Here is a 25,209-nt window from a genome sequence, read left to right as displayed (position 1 = left end):
GAGAATTAATAATCCAGCTGCAAGTTTGCCGACGATATGGCACTTGTCGGCCTCCTGGTGAAAGAAAAATGCTTGAATGAACGCATGTATTTTGATCATGTTGCAAACTTACAAGAGTGGTGTAAACGCAGTTTTCTGGAAATGAATGTTGCCAAAACCAAGGAACTTGTGATAGATAGTTATAGATGTGCCGACACTGTTGAGCCTGTTACACTGAATAGTGAATTTGTTGAAATTGTCAAGTGTTTTAAATATATAGGTTTGCAGTTAGATCAGAATCTGAATTTTAATGAAAACCCCAATTGTATGTCAAAAAGGCCATGCAGCGCATGTTTTTACTGAGACTGCTTCAAGGTTTTAACGTCAGTCAAGATGTTTTAGAAAAGGTAATCAAGAGTCTCATAGAAAGTGTGATAACTTTTAATATTACAGTGTGGTATGGTAACTTGAGTGTTATCAACTGGAATAAGTTGGAAAGAGTAGTGAATATGGCCGGAAAAATAATTGGCAAGAAACAATGCCAGCTCTGTAATTTGTATAGACAATCTGTATATAGGAAAGCCAAGGCTATTGTAAGTGATGCCTCACATCCATTGTATTCGCAGTTTGATCTGTTGCCTTCAGGGAGACGCTATCAATTGCTCATGACTCGCAAGAATATTTTAAAGAAATCTTTCATACCAGGTGCAATAAGCATACTAAATTCGAGTCTGTAATTTGTAAGTTTCCACCCATTTTAGATTACACGTTACATAATGTCAAGCCTGCATCGATTTTTCACAACGTTTACGTTTGTAAGCTTTTATTGTGTTTTCTATGTGATTCTCTTTGAGTGTCTTATTGTATATATGTAGGTGAAGCGAAGGAAAAATTTCCGCTAAAGGACAATAAAGTATATTCTATTCTATTCGAAAATCAAAAGTTTTGCGGAAAGGAACGATTAATTTGTAGGTTTTTAATAAAGAGTAGTTGTCTCTGGTAGTGAGATACTGACTGATTACAGAAATTGGAAGGATAATTTTCTGACCGCCAGTGACGGTGCGGACAGCGACGGCCAGTGAAACTAGTAGACCTAGTTTTATCTTATGTACCAGCTATAGGTTTCCATTTGGCAGGCGAAAAACACATCTCACAACATAGAAAAATACACAGGAGAGATTTAAATTGTCAAATTTGGCATGTATTACGAAGGTTTATTATTTTAAAATGCAGTATTTCAACATACAACTGCAAATACGCACGCATCGTAACGCTTGACCGGTCAAAATGGCACACACACAAATAACTTATCATATTCCTTGACAGTTTTGCGCCACAGCTGTCGATTTTCTTCTTTGAAAGATTTCCACTGAAAGATTCTACAGAAACAGATCAAATAAAAATACTGGCCATGCCATTAGTCTCAGTACTCTCGCCTTGAATGCTAGTAAAGCTTTCACAGTTTCAGATCTGCACCAGGTTGGAAGGAAGCAGTCTCAAATGCATGATTACTGCATGCACAGCACTGATCCCCGGGCACCGGATGGGTATCAAGTTCTGCCTCAGAGGCTGCACTTTCTCAGTCCAAATTTTGAATAATCCTGGGTCTTTTGGAAACTTAAGTAACAAAACACCATCACTTGGGTACTTTGAGTACCCTGCCACAACACAGTGATTTGACACGGCTAAACTCTTTGTACAAGATAATATTCCATATTCTAAGGATGTCTATGGTCTCAGCTAAGCTTCACGGTACACTCAGTGTGACAGTTTTCGGACGACCTCAGTTTTCGGACATTTAATGACATGCTGTTAGTTACACTCACTTCGCTCCGTATCGATAGCGTTTTACAGGTCATGTGACCTCATATTAAGTAAGGTGACACTGTTGTCCCGTTTTCGATAGTTTTTTTGTAGAAGCTATTGAGTTCGCTACGAGTGGCGGTCACAAATTGTCGTCTGATACCGCGTCAGTGATAATGTCAACATACTGCCGTCAGGTCAAAGTAACTGAAATTTTGACTAAAGTCCTGATTTAGCATTGAATTTTGAATGTGGGGGAGAATAATGATTTTGAAAATATTGTTTCCATTGTTCGCTACGATTGCATGTAGTGTTAACAAAAACTGCGCAGTTGTTTCGTGAAAAAAAGTACATTTAATGAACGTAAGAAGTGTACAAGTTTTCGGACAGACAATATTTAGCATGTGTAAACGTAGTAAGTGAATTACCGCGTAAAAACGTGACAGGTAAATAATTCCATATATGATGAAATATCCTCGCTATTTTTATTAAATAATGCCTGTGCTATTCTAATACAACAAAATATGCAATGGAAACAATACTTAAAGTAATACTCACTGAACAAACTTAGCGAAGTTAGCCACACCGTATGATACGAGGTGCCGAAAGCAGCACACACAGAGACAGCCCGTGTCCAATACCTAAGCGCTATACACGTCAAAATATAGTTGAGTCGTCCATGGATTAAACATAACTAATTATCATGAAATATTCTTATATACAGTTTTCAAAACACATCGAAATTAAAAATCGGTGGTTTGAAGTTTCAAATTATCAATACTTAGCTCCTAATCACATTCCAAACACGACGTCCGATTTCTAGGATTGCTGTCCGATTATTACGCCTTCAACATGGGGTCAAAACTTTGGCATTTTTGATCCCGAAATACCACTCCCGTCGTGTCAACTGAGTTTGAGGATAACCGCACTAAAGTTTTGAAAGGTATGGTAATAAGATTTCGTATTGCTGGTCATTTACGAAACGACTTTGGGCGAAATTCACTACCCTGTCCGAAAACTATCACACTGAGTGTATTTTGTCCCTGCGTTTGCGTCACTTCTGTATTTGCGATATTGCCAAGAGAGCACTTCCAGCCTTTTTGGCAGGCTCTTTGACATTGCCGTGATTGGTGTTTATTTAGGGTTAACAATAGGGTTTTCAGCAGTAATGAATTTATATTACGTAATATATATACTGAAGATTGCCTACGCAATTTACATGGGTGAGTCATTTCAGGAGCACTTAATAATCTATCTAGTCATCAAAGCTGCATGCAGCTCTGCACCCTCTACACAAACTGTATCATATATGTGGCGACAAGTACGTTCAGACTGACGACTTTGCGTCGGCCCAGGTCCCGACCAGGGCCGGGGCCGACGTAAAAAACCAATGTGGACACGCTGAGTCGGCCCTAGGCCGACTCAGTTTGGTCCCGGTTAGAAGGGGGGGTTCAGGGCCGACGCAAAATTTGGTCCGACGCAAATCGCCAGTGTGGACACGTTACGTCGGCCCTGCATGGTCCCAGTTGACCAGGCCTCCGCTATGGATCGAAGTTGAACTAGTCACACTATTCGCACAAAACAAACGACGTTTGAAACTAAAGTTTACACCTATCGAAAGTTTTCAATCCAGTCTTTACATTTTAATATCATCCCATGTACGCTGAACTTCCCACCAACCTTTGTTCCGCAAACGAGACCATGTCATTCGATTCCACAGTGCACGAATAGACTAGAGAGGCATGTCAAAATGCCGCGCACTGGTTATTTCTCCACCGCGGTCTTATATATACCATATGCTCATCCAATAAATGGTGAAGATCTCTCCGATGATTAAAAGGGTGAGTGGTAGTCATATTTGCCCTTCTTGTGCGTAAAAACACAGGAAAATCATGAACAGTAGAAACAGTGTGCCATATTCAAATACGCCATTTTGACCTTTGACAGGTCAGAGGTCACAAAGGAAGGTAAAGTTACGTCGGCCCTAATTCTGGTACCGGTAAGTGTGGACACGGACCAAATTTAATCCCAAAAGGACAAATATTTTGCGTCGGCCCAAATTTCAGTTGGGTTGCCAATGTGAACAAGATAGTTGCACTAATACTCCATGTAAGCATAATTTTGGTTTATCAATAGGAAAACTTGAATCCATACATAAAAGAGATAACACAGGATATGCAGGTAATTAAAAAAAAGTTGATTTTGTACACACAACTGATAATTTGCCATTCTCTACAAGTTGAGATGTGACGGGAACGGTTTGGTAATTAGTAGGCTTGCATTGCAGAACATAGCTGCAGTAATTGTAGCTGACAGGCTGCACGCCAGCTTTTTCTGTAATGTTGGCACTGCTCTTTCTGACGTGTTGCCAACTGACAGAAACATAGGGCCAATGTCCATGAAGCTACTATAGACATGGATAAAAAATTAAGTGTTTCCTGACTGTATGAAATTATCTCACTAAGATTATCCTGGGGACTTGTATACCAAACATTAAAGCTATCTGACCAGCGCTTTTGAAAAAAAAAGCAACCTAAGGCCAAAAAAAAAAAAATAATGGGTTTGTTTCTAGTCATTGACATGTGACAAATATGATGTGGCGATGCGATTTCTTTTTCAATTTTGTAAATTTTTAATGGAATTTGATACATTTTTCACTTTTTTCAATAGGGGCAAATGAAACATGGAAAAAAAAGAGTTGACGCGCACACTTTGAAATGATGCGCGTTGACCAGAAACAAATCAGTTTTTTTGTCCTAACAGTCGACAGACCTACGCTGTATTATATAGAGAATAACTTTTTGTTACACATGTATTGATGAAGAAGGTTGATATCTTTGATAGCTCATTTCAGAATGGCCTGACCAAAAATGGCGAAATTAGCTGCAAAAATACAAAATTGAAGATTTCATGTACCAAAAATCAAAGCTATCAGATGAGTAACTTTTGAGAAACAAAGATTTTGACCAAAAACGGCATAAATTGCCCAAAAATACAAATTTGCAGATTTCATCAGAATTTCAATTTAAAATACTCCCCTTGGAACCTGTAAACCAAATATCAAAGCTATCAGACATGCAAGTTTTGAGAAACAAATTTTTTTACCAAAATGGCAAAAATTACCAAAAAAATACAAAATTGCAGATTTCATCATAATTTCAATGTATCATATTAAGTTCATCTGTAGGAACCTGTATACCAAATATCAAAGCCATCAGACAACTGCTTTTTGAGAAATATTTTTTTTTGACTATAAACGGCCAAAAATACAAAATTGTAAATTTCATCATAATTTGAATGTATCATAATTATTTTGATCATCCCTATGAACCTGTATACCAAATATCAAAGCTGTCAGACAAGGAGTTTTGCTGAAATAAATTTTTGACCAAAAACGACAAAAACATTCCCTAAAAATACAAATTTGCATATTTCATCACAATTTGAACAAATCTAGGTTGGGTCATCCCTAGGGACCTGTATACCAAATATAAAAGCTGTCAGACAAGGGGTTATCCAGAAGATTTTTTACCAAAAATACCTTTTTTGTGCTAATTTGCATATTTTCAACCATATCAAAAAATTAAATAATCATATTTTGCATCTACAAAACAAATATCAAATCTGTAAGTACTGCAGTTCTCAAGATATTTGGGTGGACGGACATCCTCACAAACAGATATACATACAGACTGTGACGACGGACACCAGATAGAAACCCATCCCAATAGCTTCTATAGACTATAGTCTACAGTAGTTAAAAAACCAGCACACCGCCTATGGGCTACAATTATTGCAGCTATACAGAACACAACTCTTGACAAAATGACTCATCTACTTCAGTATAATTCTCTCAAACAACTCGCTTTTGGCATATTTGTATCAAAGACATGAAGTGACAGCAATGTTATATATTTCAGCTCATTAACATTCAAATTCGAAACGCAGAAAATAATCCCCATATTGATTTTTTGACATAACTCATGTGTTGTGATGTTGACAAATCACCGTTGATTGTCATACACTTCTTCTTAACCCCTTGATTACCTATGGCGCCGGATATATCCGGCGCCATATTGAATTACCATATACCTTGAGTGCCGGAAATATCTGGCACAGTTAAATAGGCGTATTTGCTTCGTTTTTGTCGCTAAAAATCCCGTAATTTCGGCGTTGGCACGCAGCGCGACTAAGACTGATGTATTCCGATCTGGCCTGAATGTGATTGCGCCCCTGCACGTCCGAGTATGGCCAAAATCCGGAAGCAAATGTCGTGACCCATGACCTCGACCCTGAAAGGTCAGGCTGATCACAGAAGCGTCGCGCTGATTGTTTACAGTTTTCAGAAGTACGGATGATCGGGGAAATGTTTATGGTTTGTTTTTTTTAATGAAATGAAATATTTATTTATTGAAAACAAATGATTTATGTGTAAATATGTTCTATTAACAGCAATATTCGTGAATGAAACTAGAGGAAATACAATTTTTACTATAAGCCAGTGAAATTTTATAGCAGCCATATTATCAATATGACTGGTCACATGACTGGTCATGTGTTTGGTCATGTGATATGTTGTTCCCTAAAATGTATTTTTAAATATTGTGAATTATTTTTTGATAAATCATAACCATTTTAGATGCATGTTTCTGCAAGGAAGACATAAAGCAGGTGTTTACAAATATAAAATGTGTTGATTTTCAAATACAGAATCATGTCAGATGCTGATGTTTGTGGTTCATTTATTCTGCCTTTTGTGAGAAAAATCTCAAATAGGTACATGATAACATCTATAAATAAAGTAAAGGGTAGTTATTATTACATATATGTAAAGACAATGCCATGAAAATTGCAACTGTATTCAAATTTGCGTCATTTTATGGATTCAAAACACGTCCTGATGCTTCAAATATTCATATTCTTTGTCAACTCTGGTCACATGATGTGTAATGTGATCAGTCACGTGACCTGGAAATACAAAACTTATGTATGAAAAAGTGGGAAATTTCATGCTGATTCAGAAAATATATGGTTTATTGGTACTTACTTAATTTTTACTCTAAGCAGTGTTCATGCAATGACCACACCTAAGATTTTATAAATATTTACATTAGGGCCCTGGTATATAGAAATACATTGGCCTTGTAGTCAAGGGGTTAATCTTCCTCAATCTAGAGATGTAGCAACAACAACATTTGATATTTACCCAAGAATTTTCGTTTCAATTTTGAGAAATAACTGATTATTAGTTTGGAGAGTAATGTAAACACTGCAATTTGATTGAGAGTGACGATTAAAATTACAGGATCAACACTTTTGAACAAATTTCAATATTTTGATGAAATGTAGACATACACAGCATGATTGGTGTTTCTCTCTACATAGAAAATACTATGATTTCTTTGAAGGGAGAGCCACAGACAGCAATTCTATCACCGTCCGCGGTCACTGCCATGAACTGGGGCAGACTCATTACATCTTGGAATAGATGACGTGTCCACGATCCATCTCTACTCCACACGGAAATCCTACCATTGCCGTGGTCACAAACATAAATGTTGTCAGCACCATCCAAGGCAATGCTGCGTGGAAAGAACAGCTGACCATCCCCACGACCATGCCGACCGAATTGGAAGAGGTAATTGAACTCGGCATCAAAACACTTGATGCAGTGATTGCCATAGTCAGACACCATGATGACATTCCTACTGTTGACAGTGACAAAGCGGGGATGGGTAAATTGTGTTTTGCCATCACCTTGGCCACCAACCTGTGCAATAAACTGTCCATCCTGGCTGTACTTCAAGACACGGTGACTTTTGACCTGTGTGACAATAACAAACCCCTTCACAAGAGCAATACATCCAAGATCTGAGTCTGTAGGTAGGCTAATTATTTTGATAACTTTATTATCTTGATCACAAACAACTATTTGCATGTTATTGTCATCAAGGATGAAGCAGAGGTTATCCTGAGAGACAGCTATGGACTCCGGCTTGAATGGCTTGGCAAACTGACCAGTGAAACTGCCCAACTCCTTTTCACATGTGTAATCTTGATTCAGTATGTGTACAATATTGTTGTCACTGTCACATACCAAAAGTTTACCAGTGTGGAATGCCAAACCTTTTACAAATTTGAACTTGTGTCCTTGATGACCCTTCAGAGTTCTTCTTGACCAACGTCCTGAAAGGTAAAGGTCAAACAGGACATGAAATAGAAATATACTGACAAAAGGCATTACAGCAGATGATATATCTTGTATCTGAAAACAGATATCTATAGAAATTAAATTAAAGTACAAAGGTAATTATTCAAACAACATTTTGATTTATTTTTCATGATCACCTATTACATTTTAACACCTTTATACAATGGCAAAACAATAATATTGTGTTTTGTCAAAAATTGTCATTTCCACAATCAACTTCTCAGCTTTTGTTTGTGTTTTGTTGATTAAACTTGATCATTAACATGTCATTGTATTTTAGGGAACACTTCATCTTTTATTGAATTAGTGAAAACTAAGTTGCCATAGAAACCTTTTTGATTTTGGTATAAAAATTATTATTTATGTATAACTTCTGTGTTTTTTGGTTTGAGCAAACATTCTTTTAAACAGTTCATTATCCATAAGTTGATGACTTCAGAAATGACATATATAGTGACTAAACACAGTTTTTTGGCAAAAAATTATTTTTATGCAATTCCATCAGTAAACTAAAATCTCTGCATTGTATTATAAATTCTTTCATTCAAAAATGGAAGTGTCATCATCATTAAAGATTTACATGTATTTCAAATCTTGTGTTGTAGGTAAGCTTGAAATGACTAAGTACAGTTCTCTTTATGGAGATTACATGCATTCATGAACATTTCCTTTATAAACTAGTCATCGTTGATGACACAGTCCCCACTTGTTAATGGGTACTTTGATTACATGTCCTCAGAGAGGATTGAGTCCTCTTCATTAATTAGGTTTGTGATAAAAATACTTTGATACAGATGGCGCTCAATGGCCAAGAATAAATTCCATGGTGATGAAAACATGAAACCAATGTAGGCAACCATCCAAATGTTCATAAAATGAGTCAACTAGGAATTAATCAACAGGATGTTGCAAAACATTTTTGCATACAATCCTAACACTTGACAATTTATCACTGGTACCATATTTCATAAAGTTTGATACAGTATTTACAACACTATGAGATCAACATCTGTATCAAGTTTCATCAAATTTGACGTTGTATTAATTTGTGGCTATATCACTCTAATTAGGAAAGTTCATTACTTATGCGATTACAAGTAATTAAAATGACACTGATAAATGTCTTTTTCAATGTTAAAGCAATGTGAGCTTAACATCTGTACAAAGTTTCATGAATTTGATGCAGTATTTCTTGACCTATCAACCTACTTACGAAACTTCAATAATTGACATGTTACTGCTACATGACGTGAAACAAATTGACGAGCATATGTATGAAATAGGTCGATGTCCTTGTACCAAGTTTGAATGACACTGGTGGATATATGTCTGAGTTATGGCTCTGTACATTAGAAAATTGTAACAAAATCACCGCCATGCACCGATATTTGATCTTACTGTTTAAAAAATCAACACGTATATGTATGACATAAGCCAATGTTCATGTACCAACTTTGGATAAGATCAGTTGAGACTTGCCAGAGTTAAGGCTCTCAACATGAAACAACCATAACAAAATTGCTACCATGTGGCCATATTGGACCATCTTGTGAAACCAATCCACATACATATGTATAAATAAATCAATGTCCTTGTACCAACTTTGAATAAATTTGCTTGATACGTGTCTGAGTTATGGTTCCAGACATGAAAAAATCGGGGGAAAAAATGGCCACAAGATGGCCATATTGGATTGTATCACAAAACAAATCAATGTGCATATGCATGACATAGGTCAATGTCCTTGTACTAAGTTTGAATAAAATTGGTGAAAAAAATCAGTTGAGACTTGCCCATGTTTTGGCTAAGGACATGAAAAAATTGTAACAAAATGGCTGCCATGCAGCCATATTGGATCATATCATGAAACAAATTGACCTACATATGTATGACATAGGTTAATGTCCTTGTACCAACTTTGAATTAAATCGGTTGAGATATGCCTGAGTATTATGGTTCTGTACATGACAAAATCGTAAAAAATGGCCGCACGGCAGCCATATTGGATCCTATCACATAACAAATTGACATGCATATGTATGTACCAACTTTGAATAAATTCGCTTGATACATGTCTTAGTATTATGGCTCTGTACATGAAAACATCATGATAAAATGGCTGCCTAGCGGCCATATTGGATCGTATCACAAAACAAATGGATGTGCATATCTATGACATTGGTCAATGTCCTGTTAACAACTTTGAATAAAATCGACTGAAACATGTCTGAGTTATGGCTCTGTACATGAAAAAATTGTAATAAAATGGCCGACTGGCGGCCATATTAGATCTTATCACAAAACAAATTGACATGCATATCTATGACATTGGTCAATGTCCTCGTACCAACTTCGAATAAAATCTGTTGAAACATGTCTGAGTTATGGCTCTGTACATGAAAAAATTGTAATAAAATGGCCGCCTGGCGGCCATATTGGATCATATTACAAAACAAATCGATGTGCATCTGTATGACATTGGTCGATGCCCTTGTACCAACTTTGAATAAAATCGGTTGCAACATGTCTGAGTTATGGCTCTGTACATGAAAAAATCATAATAAAATGGCCGCCTGGCGGCCATATTGGATCGTATCACAAAACAAATCAACGTGCATCTGTATGACACATGAAGTTGTCCTTGTACCAAGTTTGAATGAAATCCCTCTCTGCATCTCTGAGATATCTGCGTGAACGGACAGACGGACGCACGGACGCACGCACAGACGCACGCACGCACGGATATGACCAAACCTATAAGTCCCCCCGGACGGTGTCCATGGGGACTGAAAAGACTGAATTTACTTTGTATAAGCACTATATAGTTGTAGAACTCCCTGTATTATATTAATTGATCCCGCATTCACATTGTGAGCCCTTGATACTTCGTGAAGAAAAACAGCCATCTCTTTGCCAGAGAGCTAAAAACTGTTTTAGCATTGCTAGAAATCTACTTTAGGAGACTAGGCCATTATCAGTAGATGGGATAATCAACCTGGATCATCCTATAATCTCCCAAAATTTTGAAAGGTCAAATGCCAAGAAAGCTTAGTTGATTTGCATCTACTGTGTCTACCAGACCAACCATCCATAGAACTTCTCAGACATATTACTGCAGACTTTTCTTGGAGCCACACTAGTATATGGAAATCCATGTCAACTTGTAGGCAGTCTTCAGTTATCGATGAAATTTACGCTTAAAGGGGAAGTTCACCAAGGCTGATTTTTACAAATGTGGGTTTCTTATTCCAGAAAAGCCATTTTCGCCATTTATAACTCGCATAACTTTTTTACAAAAACAGACAAAAATTATTGCAGAAGTTGCAGATTAGGGCAATGTATTTTGAATCATGGGAAAATGGTGCCATGCTTGGCACTTTCATCACGTGATATGGCGCTTTTTTCCCCATGATTCAAAATACATTTTGTCCCTTTTTGTAAAATATTGCGCGTGTGAAAATTAATGGCTTTTCCAGCGACCCAAAAGCTAGCACATATAAAAAATAGTGTCAATGATACTTTGCTCACATTTGGTTACATGTGGAAAGAAAGAATGAGAGTAAACACGATATTTAACGCGCTTCTATGTACCTTAGCTTGTGATATTCATAGTCAAGTGCATTTGAACAAATTTTGATGCACCATCCATCGATGTATGAAACAGTTGACAGCTTGCAACTGTTGATCACAAACACTTACACAATACCATGCAACCTAGTATATCATTACTAGTGATAAAATCAGCCATACCAAAATATGACATTAAACTGGTCCAATAATCGTTTTCATCCAAGGTAATACATTACCATTACCAAACTAAAGGTGCCCCTTATAATATTGCATACATAAAATTAATGTAGACAATATTTGGTCTCTCTACGGTCTATGGTTGCACAATCAAAGAGTAAGGTGAGATGTAATAATGGGCAAGCATACCTCAGCTTCTAATGTTAATGAAGCTGCCACACCTACATGATAATGGTATGTCACAAACTGCCACTAAGTTAAACAAGAATTGCAGAGTCAAACACAAATGGGGAAATTTCCAAACACAAACATATATAGCAAGAAGCCTGAAGCATCAGATATGTACATCTGTTTTAAAGCTATTCTAACCAAATTTCAAAGCATCAAACCGAGGATTTGTATAGAAGCCATTACTTGACTTACACAGACAAACAATTCCTTAAATATGCAATATGACAGGGGAAAAACATAGGGCTGAAGTCCCTGAAGATACTATAGACATGAATACAAAATTAAGTATTTTCTGACTGTATGAAAGTATCTAACTATTAGGTCATCCTAGGGACCTGTAAACCAAATATTAAAGCTGTCTGACCAGCGGTTTTGAAAAAGCAAGCGACCCAACAGTCGACAGGGAGGCTTATCGTGTACGCGGCTCATGTGAAAGACCAGGCAAGATTCAACCTCCATCATAAGTATCCACTGACCTCCCTCCGAGCTAAGACATTATCTCCGTTCTGTGACGGAGCGGGTCGTACAATTTTCATAGTTCATTGCGCATGCTAAGTAGACATTGCCAATATAATCTACAAGATTTTTTCGCTTTACCTTGTAAAAGAACCTTGTTTTACGGGGTACCAGTCAACTCGCACTTTTTCCAACCCGCCCAGAACCAACTCGCCCGATTCCAACTCGCCCGATACCAACTTGCCCGATTCCAACTTGCCCGATGCCAACTCGCCCGATACCAACTCGCCCGATATTATTTTGCAATTTTATGAGTACCTGGTACGCTAGGTCTGCATGGCAGGGCTGTGTGTTTACCGGCGTTATACGGAGGCCGTATAACTATAGGTAAGCGGACGAGTAGGAGGCGGTTTACGGAATTTAACGGTACAGTTTGCCAGTAAAACTCCGAGGCCCGCAGGGCCGAGGAGTTTTATGGCAAACTGTACCGTTAAGTTCCGTAAACCGCCAACTACGAGTTCGCTGACCGTGTTATACTACGAATTTGCCGAGTTTTAGAGCCTTGTTTGCACGCAGAAAGTTTTTATTTGTAATTTTAGTGCAGTGCAAGTTGAAACTTTGGCAGGAAAACATTGACGCGTTTGAACACCTTGTTGAACGAAAGTATAAAATATAACCCATGATTGGATAAAACAAAGTTGACATGTGTTGCTATTGTAGTGCGATGACGTGGTTGAGCACCTGGTTTGATTTGAATTGTATGAATTGTGTTTGATTGATTGGTTGGATGAATGAATTGTAAACTGTTTGCAGATCGACGTTAGAGTCACACTTTGCTCATTTGGGTCGAAAACTTTGAGCAGCATACACGCAATTGCCGAGTCGCTCTACGTATATCGATATGGCCCATGAAGTACAAATGAAAGCTGTATCTGGTGCACTTCAACTACCAAAGCCAACGATGGAATAAAAAAGTCCCCCTGTCACGCCAGTGCTAACGGCCACAATTGGAAGACAAAGCTACACAGCCACGTCAGAGAAAGGCGCAACAGAAACTGCAAGTACAAAAAATACGTGTAGATCCACAATGACTGTGGTACTGCGTGTGTGTTTGCCTGTCGCTAGATTTAACTTTACCAAGGGCGACTGAAACCTCTACATTCAGTGTTGATAACTGACTTTGAAGTCTTAAATTTTAGCTTCGAATGATCGTGATAACAATAACCTTAACAGAGAAGTGATATTTGCAATCAATACCGTTATTTCACGGTTACCTGCCTGTAATTGATTTTGAGATTACAGTCGTGCAAAATTAATTCAATCCGTTGATTCTTTTAAAGTGTCTTTACTTTGTACTTAATGGTGAAATAAATTTTTTCTGGTATAATGTCTCGCAATTGTTTTTTTTACTCGTCGCCATGTGACTTTATTTTGTTTAAAAAGTGTCCATTTTACAAGTTCTTTTGTTTAAAAGTGTCCGATTTACTGGTAAACCGGACAGTTTTTAACAAAAGAACTGTCCGATTTACTGTAAATCGGACACTTTTTAAACAAAAGAAAGCCAGATGGTATATGATAAAATATTCGGTTATGGAAATTAGAGAGCATGGTTAGAACAATGGGCATGAGGCGGAGAGTGGTATAACGCCGGTAAACACACAGCCCTGCCATGCAGAGCTACTGGTACGCTTGCAACAAATATTTCTAACATAGAGAACCACAGGTGCGGCTTGAAATATGTGCCAACACGGAAAACTTTTTATTTGCGAATTTCACGTTTTGCAAATCTCTTGAAAGAATAAATTTCGTTCGGCTTCTTTACGTATAGGGATAGTTACTGCGTACTGGCTCACTTCTTTAGGAACAGCAAGACCATCTTTCACGAGTTAATGGCCTGGCATGACATGAAAATAACTGGCCTCGGGCCATCGGGTTAGCGTACATGGAATCTACAACACCCTATCTCAAAACAACTGGCGAGTTGGTATCGGGCGAGTTTGAATCGGGCGAGTTGGTTCTGGGCGGGTTGGAAAAAGTGCGAGTTGACTGTAATTCTGTTTTATTTTACCAACCCTTGGAAGCTGAGGAAAAACCCTGTCGCCAAATAGAAAACTTTCCCCTGAAAGGAATTTATTTATTTTCCTACAACCAAATACCTAATCAGTGATATTTTAAAAGTTGTACGTTACGGTCAAAAAGCAGAGAGGAAATTCTTCCGTACTGATTTCCTGTATTATTATTATTATTATTATTATTATTATGATTATTATTTTGTGGTTTCCAAAGCTTACATAAAACGAAAAAGACTAACATTTTGACAGGACAGGAAACGCCAGCTGAAAGCCATATAAAAGGTGTTGCTAAACACATATTTTCCGCTGCAAAAAGTTTTAATATTTTATTAAAGCTCAGCAGACAGACACTTTATGAAGTTCACAAGCTTAATTTTCAATTTTGATAAGGGGGTCAAAATTATCTCAATGGCAATTAAGCAAATATTTACAACGAAAACATCACAAGATTTCTAAAAGTTAGCAGTATTTGCGAATAGAGGTCACTTTCGCAATTTCCGAAGTTATTTTGTGAACACTTGTCGAGGAAGTGTTCGAAGATTAAAGAAAACTCCTCCACGGCTTTCATTTCATTCTCTCCATTGTACAACATACATTGTGACGCAAATAGATACCAACTTTCCGATGCTGCTCGTCGAATTATGAGATAAAAAAGTTGACACAAGAATACCTAGAAAAGATTACAGTAGCGTGTAGTTATGACACAAAAATAGTTTGCAGCAATCTGTGCTATCTGACTGCACCAGCTATGCGTGTAACAAAATTATTTAATTATCTCAGAACTGAGTAACCTGCACTATAGCGTTAAACTCCTATTTTGTTAAGAAACGACGAAATCATCTCAATTCCAAGCATTCTTCAATATGCTCACGGCTATCTATTGTCTTCAGTTTCACTTTGCTGCAATCTGCATAGCTGTGATATCGCAGCGGTACTTGTGGCGTGTATCGAACGCGCTCGGGTCATTGAGGTCATCGCCACTGTGGCGATGACCTCTTAGGACTCTATCAAAGTCCACAGATATGAAAAGTCAATCACTTTGCAGCCATCTGCAATATCTGACAAGCTTTGTATAGTACAAAATAAAATAATGTCTCAGCTCAGAGCAAACTGCACCAAGGTTAAAACTCCGACAATGAAAACAAATTTCAAATCGCAGTCTGTTGCATCTACAATAAACTCAAAACTGTATCTACAGTCCATACATACGAAAAGTCAATAGTTTGAAGCCATCTGCAATATCTGACACGCTATGTATAGTACAGAAATTATAAAATGTCTCAGCTCGGAGCAAACCGCACCAAGGTAACAATTCCGACCATGTAGGCCTAAAGAAATTTCAAATCTATGTCAGTCCGTTGCATCCACAATAAACTCAGAACTCTATCAATGACGTCTGGCGGTTCGCCTGCAATGAGTCGAGAGCCTGTGGGCAAAACCACTGGTTGCAACGCGGTTCCTCCACCGAAAACAATCGGTTTTTTTCACCCAAAATATGATCGATCTCCTATTTTGAGCACGCTCAACTTGTCTAGATGCACAATGAGCTAAGCTGTGCTTTTGAACTTACACAAAGCCCACTTTCATCTCTCTATGTGATGGGACCATATCCGTATCAGATGCCCTATATAGTAAATCTCGGTCTTTCACAATAAGCCTCCCATGCACGGTGCACAATAGACAAAACTGCTGATTGCAGCGGTTTCTTTTCCAAAAACAGCCAATTTTTAATTTAAAATCGTGATCGATCCTAGTTTTCGAGCACGCTCATCTTGTTTAGATACACAATGTGCTAAGCTGCGTTTTTAGACTTGTGCAAAGTTCGCATTTCTCTCTCTGTGCGAGGGGACCATTTCGCGTCCGCCATTTTAAATCTTGTTCGATAGCCAGTAACACTGCCCTGCTCCGCAGAGCTAGGTTTAGAATGGGATGTTGAATTGTGAAATAGGATTTGGAATGGCATGATGTGTTGTCAAATGAAATTCAGAAGAGCATGTTGAGTTGTAAAATAGGATTTGGAATGGCATGTTGTGTTGTCAAATGAAATTTGGAAGAGCATGTTGAGTTGTGAAATAGGATTTGGAATGGCATGATGTGTTGTCAAATGAAATTCGGAAGAGCATGTTGAGTTGTGAAATACGATTTGGAATGGCATGTTGTGTTGTCAAATGAAATTCGGAAGAGCATGTTGTGTTGTCAAATGAAATTAAGAAGAGCATGTTGAATTGTAAAATAGAATTCGGAATGGCATGTTGTGTTGTGATATAGCATGTTGAATTGTAAAATAGAATTCGGAATGGCATGTTGTGTTGTGAAATAGCATGTTGAATTGTAAAATAGAATTCGGAATGGCATGTTGTGTTGTGAAATAGCATGTTGAATTGTAAAATCGAATTCGGAATGGCATGTTGTGTTGTGAAATAGCATGTTGAATTGTAAAATCGAATTCGGAATGGCATGTTGTGTTGTAAAATCAAAGTAGTAATTTTGGCATGGATTGGACACCATACACAAACAGTTACAAAAAGTCAGTGCCCTAAGTTATCATCCTATGTGTTGATATTACAGTGTACTAGAATCAACAGGGAAGCAACAGTAACTTTTGTTATATTCAACAAGTCATTGACAATGACATAGTCCCCATTTGTAACAGGAGTATTAGTCTTGATGGGGCAGGGAAATGTGGTCATTAAGAAGTATCACTGGAGTGTATATGTTCAGATCTATGGGCACATAGGTCTATATCGTTGTTCCCAATTTGAAACTAGAGGCATGTCTAAGTTATGGTTCTAAATCGGGAAAAAAGATCAGACCTCTAGCTGTATTGGCAAGCCAAGAAATACATATGCACATAATAAATGAGGTACAAGATGTGACATCTTAATGTCTATTATCCTATCAAAATTAAAGGGTAAAGAACTTGTGGTTACTGAGTTATGCATATATAAGTATAATCAAGGTCAAAGGTCATCAAGGTCATGTGACATTTTGAAAAAAAAATTGTATTGCTAATTAATCCCTATATGCCAAAATTCAGACCTCTAGCTCTATTGGCTTGCCCAGAATTATATATGTGCATAATTAATGAGGTAAAGCATGTGTTGTCATAAGGTCTCCCATCCTACTAAATATAAAGGACATAGCACTTGTGGTTACTTATTTATTGACATAAACGTGTATTTTAGGTAAAAGGTTATTGAGGTCACATGACATTTTGTCAAAAAATTTCTATCCTATAGTTATCCCTATATACCAAAAATCAGACATCTAGCTCTATTGGCTCGCTCAAAATTAGATATGTGCATAATTAATGAGGTACAATATGTGGCGTCATAAGGTGTCCCATCATACCAAATATGAAGGGTGTAGCACTTGTGGTTACTGAGTTATGGACAAATATGTATATTTGAGGTCAAAGGTCATTGAGGTCACGTGACGTTTCGTAAAAAAATTGTATTACTACAATGTAAGTTTTCCCTATATACCAAAAATCAGACCTCTAGCTCTATTGGCTCGCTCAAAATTAGATATGCACATAATTAATGAGGTACAATATGTGGCATCATAAGGTGTCCCATCATACCTATATGAAAGGCTTAGCACTTGTGGTTACTGAGTTATGGACAAATATGTATATTTGAGGTCCAATGTCATTGAGGTCACCTGATATTTAGTCAAAAAAATTGTATTGCTAAGTTATCCCTATATACCAAAAATCAGACCTCTAGCTCAACTGGCTTGCTCTAAATTAGATATGTGCATAATTAATGAGGTACAATATGTGGCATCATAAGGTGTCCCATCATACCATATATGAAAGGTTTAGCACTTGTGGTTACTAAGTTATGGACAACTATGTATATTTGAGGTCAAAGGTCACCAAGGTCACGTGACATTTTGTCAAAATGTCTGAGATATCTGCGTGAACGGATGGACTCACGGACGGACATGACATAATCTATAAGCCCCCTGGACTTCATCTGTGGGGACTAAAAACTGTGTCACTGCATCCTTTTTGCAATATGAAAACAATGAGAAGCTAAATTTTATTTTTCTTGGCCTTATACATGGGAGTCTATGGAGAACAGCCTCATACAAGGGAGTCTATTGAGGTGTACACTAAAAAGTCCTCTAACACGGTTAAATTTGATCGCATTGTGAAAAGAAATTGACATGCATCTGTATGAGGTAGGGTATAATCCTTGTACCAAGTTTGAACGAAATCGCTCCAGGTGTCTCTGAGATATGTGTGAACGGACGGACGGACGCTATGCACACACGCATGCACGGATGGACAGACCGACGCACGGACATGACCAAACCTATAAGTCCCCCCGGACGGTGTCAGTGGGGACTAAAAGAATTGGCACAGGAATATCTCAGATATCTGCATTCATGAGCACCTTTAATGCATGGACACAGCATTAATATTAATTTCATCCTGGAATGCCTGTGGATCATACCTGGGGACCCTGTGGATGGATATCAAATACAGGAAAAAAACGGCCGTCACACAGTCATTTATGATCAAATCATTACAAAAATCAGCATGCATATATATGTGATAGGGATTAATATAGGTACCAACTTACAATGCAATCGCGACTGGCATCGCTGAGAAATTTACGTGAACGAACACACAGTCGTAAAATATACGAAACAAAATGGCCGCCACGTAGCCATTTTAGACCAGATCAAAACAAAAATCAATGTGCATATGTATAACATATAGAGTAATCTATGTACCACGTTTGAATGGAATCGCTCCAAGCATCAAGGAGAAATAAGCACCGACATCAAATACAGGAAACAAAATGGCTGCCAGACGGCCATATTGAATCGGATCGTAAAACAAATCGACGTGCATATGTATGGCATAGGTGATAATCCTTGTACTAAGTTTGAATGAAATCGCTCCAGGTGTCTCTGAGATATCTGCGTGCACGCACGCACGCACGCACGGACATGACCAAACCTATAAGTCCCCCCTGACGGTGTCCGTGGGGACTAATAAAGACTACTACCGGATTTTTCTGAGAGTACGCCCACTCGAAAAACCGCCCATGGGCGGTTATTTGGGGGGGTGGGCCGTTATTAAGAATTTTAAATTTTATCTCAACCTTTGTCTACGGCATTTCAACTTGACTCCCCTTGAAAAAAATTACCTACGCAAAGGTCAAAAAGTTTTATATAGCGTACAAAATAAAATAAGTTACACTTCTAAGATAATTACTTCGGCGATATATGTCCGTATCCCCCTATTTATGCTACTAAAATGCAGGTGGAATGATCCAGAAGAACGCAAAGTCAACGTTAGAGTTTGCCACACAATGCCGACAATGATTGACAGATGAAGCAGGAGCCAGGAATTTTCCATTCTGCACGATGGGGATCATGAAATAAATAAAATGACTATCATAAAAATAACTCTGTTTCATTATTTTTTTATTTAATGTACATCATTACTTTTCAGGGTTTTTTCGCTTTGATACAAAAATCTGATGATTTTCATCGCGTAAATTTGTTGCATTCACAAACGTAACAGTAGTAGTAATCCCTAGTAGAAATGGTATGATCCACAATTGTTTACGATTATTGACCTCTTTGCGTGCAACGAATGTGAAACACTGTATCTATTTTCACACGTTCGACTACTTTGATTAACTTGTCACACTTACAAACTAGGTCAACCTCAGAACACGTGCACACGTCAAAATCTGATCGATGATTTTCTTTGCTTTTTTCGCCGAGCGGTTCTGTCTATGGCCTCTCAGCTAGGCGACTGATGCCGTACGTTGTGGGTTCCAATCCGATTGAAAACTAGCCGTATTTGAATGCGTCCGACAAACCATGGAAGCATGTGATAATTAGATATTATTCCCTAATATTTTTCTTCGTTCAGCGAAGGAAAATACTCGTGACGTAATGACCGTGTCACCACGAGTCGAAGACGAGTGGTGACACGGTCATTACGTCACGAGTATTTCCGAGCTGAACGAAGAAATATATTAGGGAATAATATACTTATCACATGCACAAGCCAAGAATTCGTTATTTTTTGCAAAATAAAATAAGTTTTCCATGACGATTCCGCGTTTAAACTTTTGAACTACTTTAGGAATAAATATCAGTACGCCGTGCACAAGTTGTCAATCATTTCCAGTCGTCCGTTGTGTGCGTTAGCGCTCACGTTCGTTCGTGTGTGGAGCAAATGACAGCTCTCGGTCTACACGTAGGCTACCTTCTGCAAAGTTATATTCTATTTCAAATGTAGTATAGTCCTAGAAATTTATCACAGACGAAGATACGCTATTTTTTGGGAACAAATATCGACTGAATCTCGACGGCGCGAACACTGTAAACGTCGCGCCTGACCCTGTTTGCAATGCGTACGGAACCCACGGTATACGCGACCAGCTTCGAGTTTGTTGTTTCCCCAAATTATTCACGTAATTCCTTTGGAATATACAGGCGGTACAGTCTTGTGCTTACATTGTTTGGTTGAGTAATGTCGTAGTCTGTGAAAATATCGATTTCATTACATGACTTTTGATCATGGGAGAAACATCGGCCGCCATGTTGTTTGTTTACATATTTACAAGCACACCGAAGATCGACAAAAAAAAAGGTCCGACGCACCAAAATTGATGACATAGACGCGGGTTGTCGTGACGTAGAACGACCAGAGAATAAATCCCGTATTTTTTAGTTAATTGGCGGTAAATTTTTACCGAATTACGGCCCTGGGCCGTTATTTAGCTACAGGTGTGAAGCAGACAATGTAGCCATTTTCTGTTTAACGGCCCTGGGCGTACTCTCAGAAAAATCCGGTACTACTACTTCTACTGGCAGATATTCCATGAATTTGGTGAAACATTTTTTTTGTGATTAATGCCAAACTGAATGTAGTACTGAATTTACATTTCAATTCAAAGAATATGTTGTTCCTATTAAAACATGTCACACTGAAATTGTACTGGAGTCATTAGAAAATCCCAGGTAAGTAGTTCCTTTTCTCTTTCAGTTTAAAGGGACAAAGTCAGTTTTGACTTTTTTGATATCAAGAATACACAGAATACTTGCATAATAATTACACTCAGTATGCACAATGATGTCAATGCAGAAACTCACAATGATGAAAAGTGTGAGATACAAGCCCTTTGCTGTATGAAAAGAGATGATTTTATTTGTGACCTCTACATAAATAACTGCAATTTTACAACTTACTTTCCTGTGACAAATAAACATTGCTACACCAGTTTATACTTAAAAGGGTACATCATCATGAAAGGAACCCCTAATCAAAATCACTTTAGAAACCTCCATGAACACAGTAATAATTATTTACCAATTCAATGAAACAAAAAAAGTTGGCTGCTCTAGCAGTAAAACAACTTGACGTACAGCCTCAGGGTTAGCATTGCATTTTGTTTTTTATTTTCACCTGCAGTTCACAAAAGGCCTCTAAAAAGTTTTGTGAATACAAATTTCAGTTAGGTGCAACAAAATGACAATAGAAAAGTGTTTGCAGTATCAGTAACAACTTTAATGGGCTTCCTACCTCTATGACTGACCTTTCAAGTGCAGTACACTGAAACTTTTGAAAGAAAAAGATTGTCTCTTTTTTCCATGGGTCATAAGCATAAGAAAATACACAAGTCCTGAAAAATATTGTGTTGCTTTCTTTTCCCCCAGGAGTCACGTACTAGCATCAATAGCAAAAAAGAAAAACGTTGCATCAGCACAAAAAAAATGAGGGGAAGTCTCCAGCTGGCTTTGATGTATCTAATGAACTACATGAATAATATTTACATAAATTATAAATTTGCCTGCCGTCTGCAAATGCTACAAAATTGGATATTTTTTACTGAGAAAATTAACACGGGGCAAAACACGTTATTTATTACTAGATTCAAAACTGAGTCGATAAAATTGAGAGACTTTTCCCAGCATTGAAACATTTCATGATCTGGCCATTTACCTACAAATGTGTACACTACATGAAAGCATGGATCGCGTGCTAAATTTAGAGCAGGCCGCAGATACGGTAGAGCGTGCTCATTCCACTTTCCCTTGAGTTGAAATCACAAGAAATATAAGCGAAAAGCCAGCCCTGAGACGTACAACATTTCTCAAAATTTTGTACACCGCCAAATCACTGTTTTGGGGGGTAAAATATCAAATTGTAACCACAACCGCGAGTTTATAACTGACCGTTTTAGCATTTTAATGTCGATGGTTGATCACGTAATTCTAGAACAGTTCTTAAAGCAAATCCCTTGCTCTGGCGTCATAGTCGCGTACGCTTACTTAGCGCATGTAATACAACATGTTGGCGATGCATAACTTTGATTTGGCTCTCTTAAGAAAACCTCACCAAAATTTTAAAAAAATTATATTGATACCTTCATCAGACAGCGGCACTCGGCTTATTCCGACATCAAAAAGTGATCGGTCCCCACTATTTTGACTCGTAGCAGATTATTAATCAGGACAGGGAAAATATACCCAATGATATTGCCGCTTACAGAGAACAGGCGTACTTTCACCCAATGATATAAGATATTAGAACAGTACACTGACCTTGTCTGACCTCCCATAAAAAGACGTTGTATGTATACATAGCCCAAGCTGTACACTATGCGTGTGCACATTCGTTCTTTTTTGGCTAGTTTGTCGCGCCAAGCCCAAACGTCGTGTACTTTTGTCACTCAGTCGATGGTCATAATTTGTGAAGTATTGACCAAAGTTTGTGCAATTTTATAATATTTTCCCCAAATTACAGCCAGCGAAAGTGCTGTCACACACGTACAATTTCACCAGCTGCTGGCTTCTAATGAAAACACTGATATTTCATCACAATTTGAACAAATCTAAGTTGGGTTATCCCTATAGGGACCTGTATACCAAATAACAAAGCTGTCTGACCAGCGGTTATGAAGATTTTTACCAAAGACGCCCTTTTTGGCGCCAACTTGCATATTTTCAACAATATCAAAAAATAAAAAAAAGAGTTTCTCATAATCATATTTTTCATCTACACAATAAATATCAAATCAGTAAGTACTGTGGTTCTGACGATATTTGAGTTGATGGACACCTCACAAACGGACATACATACATACATACATACATACATACATACATACAGACTGACGCCGGACGCCGGATGGATATCCATCCAAATAGCTTCTATTGACTACAGTCTACAGTAGCTAAAAACAAAGTCCTTTCAAACCAGAGTTGGAACATTTATTTCACAAAAAACTGTCATATTCACATGCACAGTTGTAAAAGTTGGTAACTTATAACCTGACTTTGTTGGATTAAACAGCAAAGTTTACTGACTATATATATACAGATGACACTTATTATGAATATATTATCCTGCATCTTGAAAATGAGAGACTGGCTGCTTACAAGATCTGTATACTGTAACTTCTTTTAGATTCACTCATAGCTACTTCCATGCAACACTTTTTGTACAATGTGGTATTGTTAGCTGCCTTGCCAAGATAACCTGACCAATGTTTATTCACCAAGTTTTCACTTTTGTTGCTCAGTAGCATTTTAGTAACCCTGACTTCATTTGAACAAATACTAATTTACAGTTGAGCATGTACATGTATCTACCACAAATACACAGGTTAAATGTGCAGCAATTCTCAATCTTTTGCAATTAGACCAGGGACTGCAAGAATATCATATTTGGCATTTAAAAAAAAAATAAAACATGCAAAACATTGTACTTAAAAACGTTTTTTAAACATAACATAGATACCTCCATGCTAATATTTTTGTAAAACAGTGTGTCAGCTGCACTGCAAACTTCTGTCTTCCAATTTGCTCATATTTACTTATACAAATTTCATCAATATTTTGATATATGGTAATCAAATGATCCTTAGAACTTAAAATCCAAATTTGATACCAGGTATCTGATATGTGACTCTCGAAAACAAGACTTTTGATAAAAAGTCAGTAAAAACTTCAAAAATACATATATACGAATTTTATGCTTCTCAATCAAACTATCGCATACATTGTTCCTCCAATCATACGTACCAAATAATAAAGTAATCACTCTCTTATCAATATAAATTGCAGATTATGAAAAATCATGTTTTTTTCTCATTCTTTTATCAACGCCTACAAGATTCCATTAGATTATAGATAACCATCTAAATGTTCCGAAGCTGGCCACATTTAATGTGGAAATTATTCAGTTATGAGCTCCACAAACTTGGTCTGAGAAAGACTGGTGAATGGAAGGACATACAGACAGACTGACATACCCAGACTGGCTGTGATGACATTGCCTCCTTAGTGTGCTTTGGCCCATAGAGAGTGATAAAGATATATAACAAACAGCTGGACGTAATGATAAAATAGTTATATATATAGGCACTCAGGGTGAATATTATACGTCAATTTGATTAGTTTCTTGTCCTCTCTCTACTTAGTATATGATAATATCTAAGACAATCAACACGCAAGGCAGTTACACTATAGGAAAAAAGTGCGTGACTAGAGCGAGAAACTGATGCTTTCTCGCAATCGGTGAGAATCTGTTCTTTTTCTCACCGATGTCGGTGAGAAAATTTTAATCTCCACTGGAGATTGGTGAGAAATGCACTCCTTGGCAAGAATCAAGTGTGAGAACAAATTCTCACCGGTGAGAATAATAGAATCTCACACCCCCAAGGACCT

The 25,209-nt window shown here is 37.6% G+C and overlaps 1 protein-coding gene across 1 annotated transcript in view; it reads right to left on the bottom strand.

Moving 5' to 3' along the window:
- Nucleotides 1-5,819: 5,819 nt before the first annotated feature.
- The window catches only part of LOC139149545 (uncharacterized), a 149,056-nt gene continuing 129,666 nt past the window's right edge, over nt 5,820-25,209 (bottom strand). Inside the window, exon 12 of the mRNA XM_070721354.1 lies at nt 5,820-7,968. Coding sequence (XP_070577455.1) covers nt 7,160-7,968 — 809 coding nt within the window. The 3' untranslated portion in view covers nt 5,820-7,159. The remainder of the gene's footprint in view (nt 7,969-25,209) is intronic.

Source organism: Ptychodera flava, chromosome 14 (genome assembly GCF_041260155.1).
Source record: "Ptychodera flava strain L36383 chromosome 14, AS_Pfla_20210202, whole genome shotgun sequence".
Classification (NCBI taxonomy): domain Eukaryota; kingdom Metazoa; phylum Hemichordata; class Enteropneusta; family Ptychoderidae; genus Ptychodera; species Ptychodera flava.
Note: the sequence above shows the minus strand (reverse complement) of the source record. Positions and strands in the feature narration are given on the sequence as shown.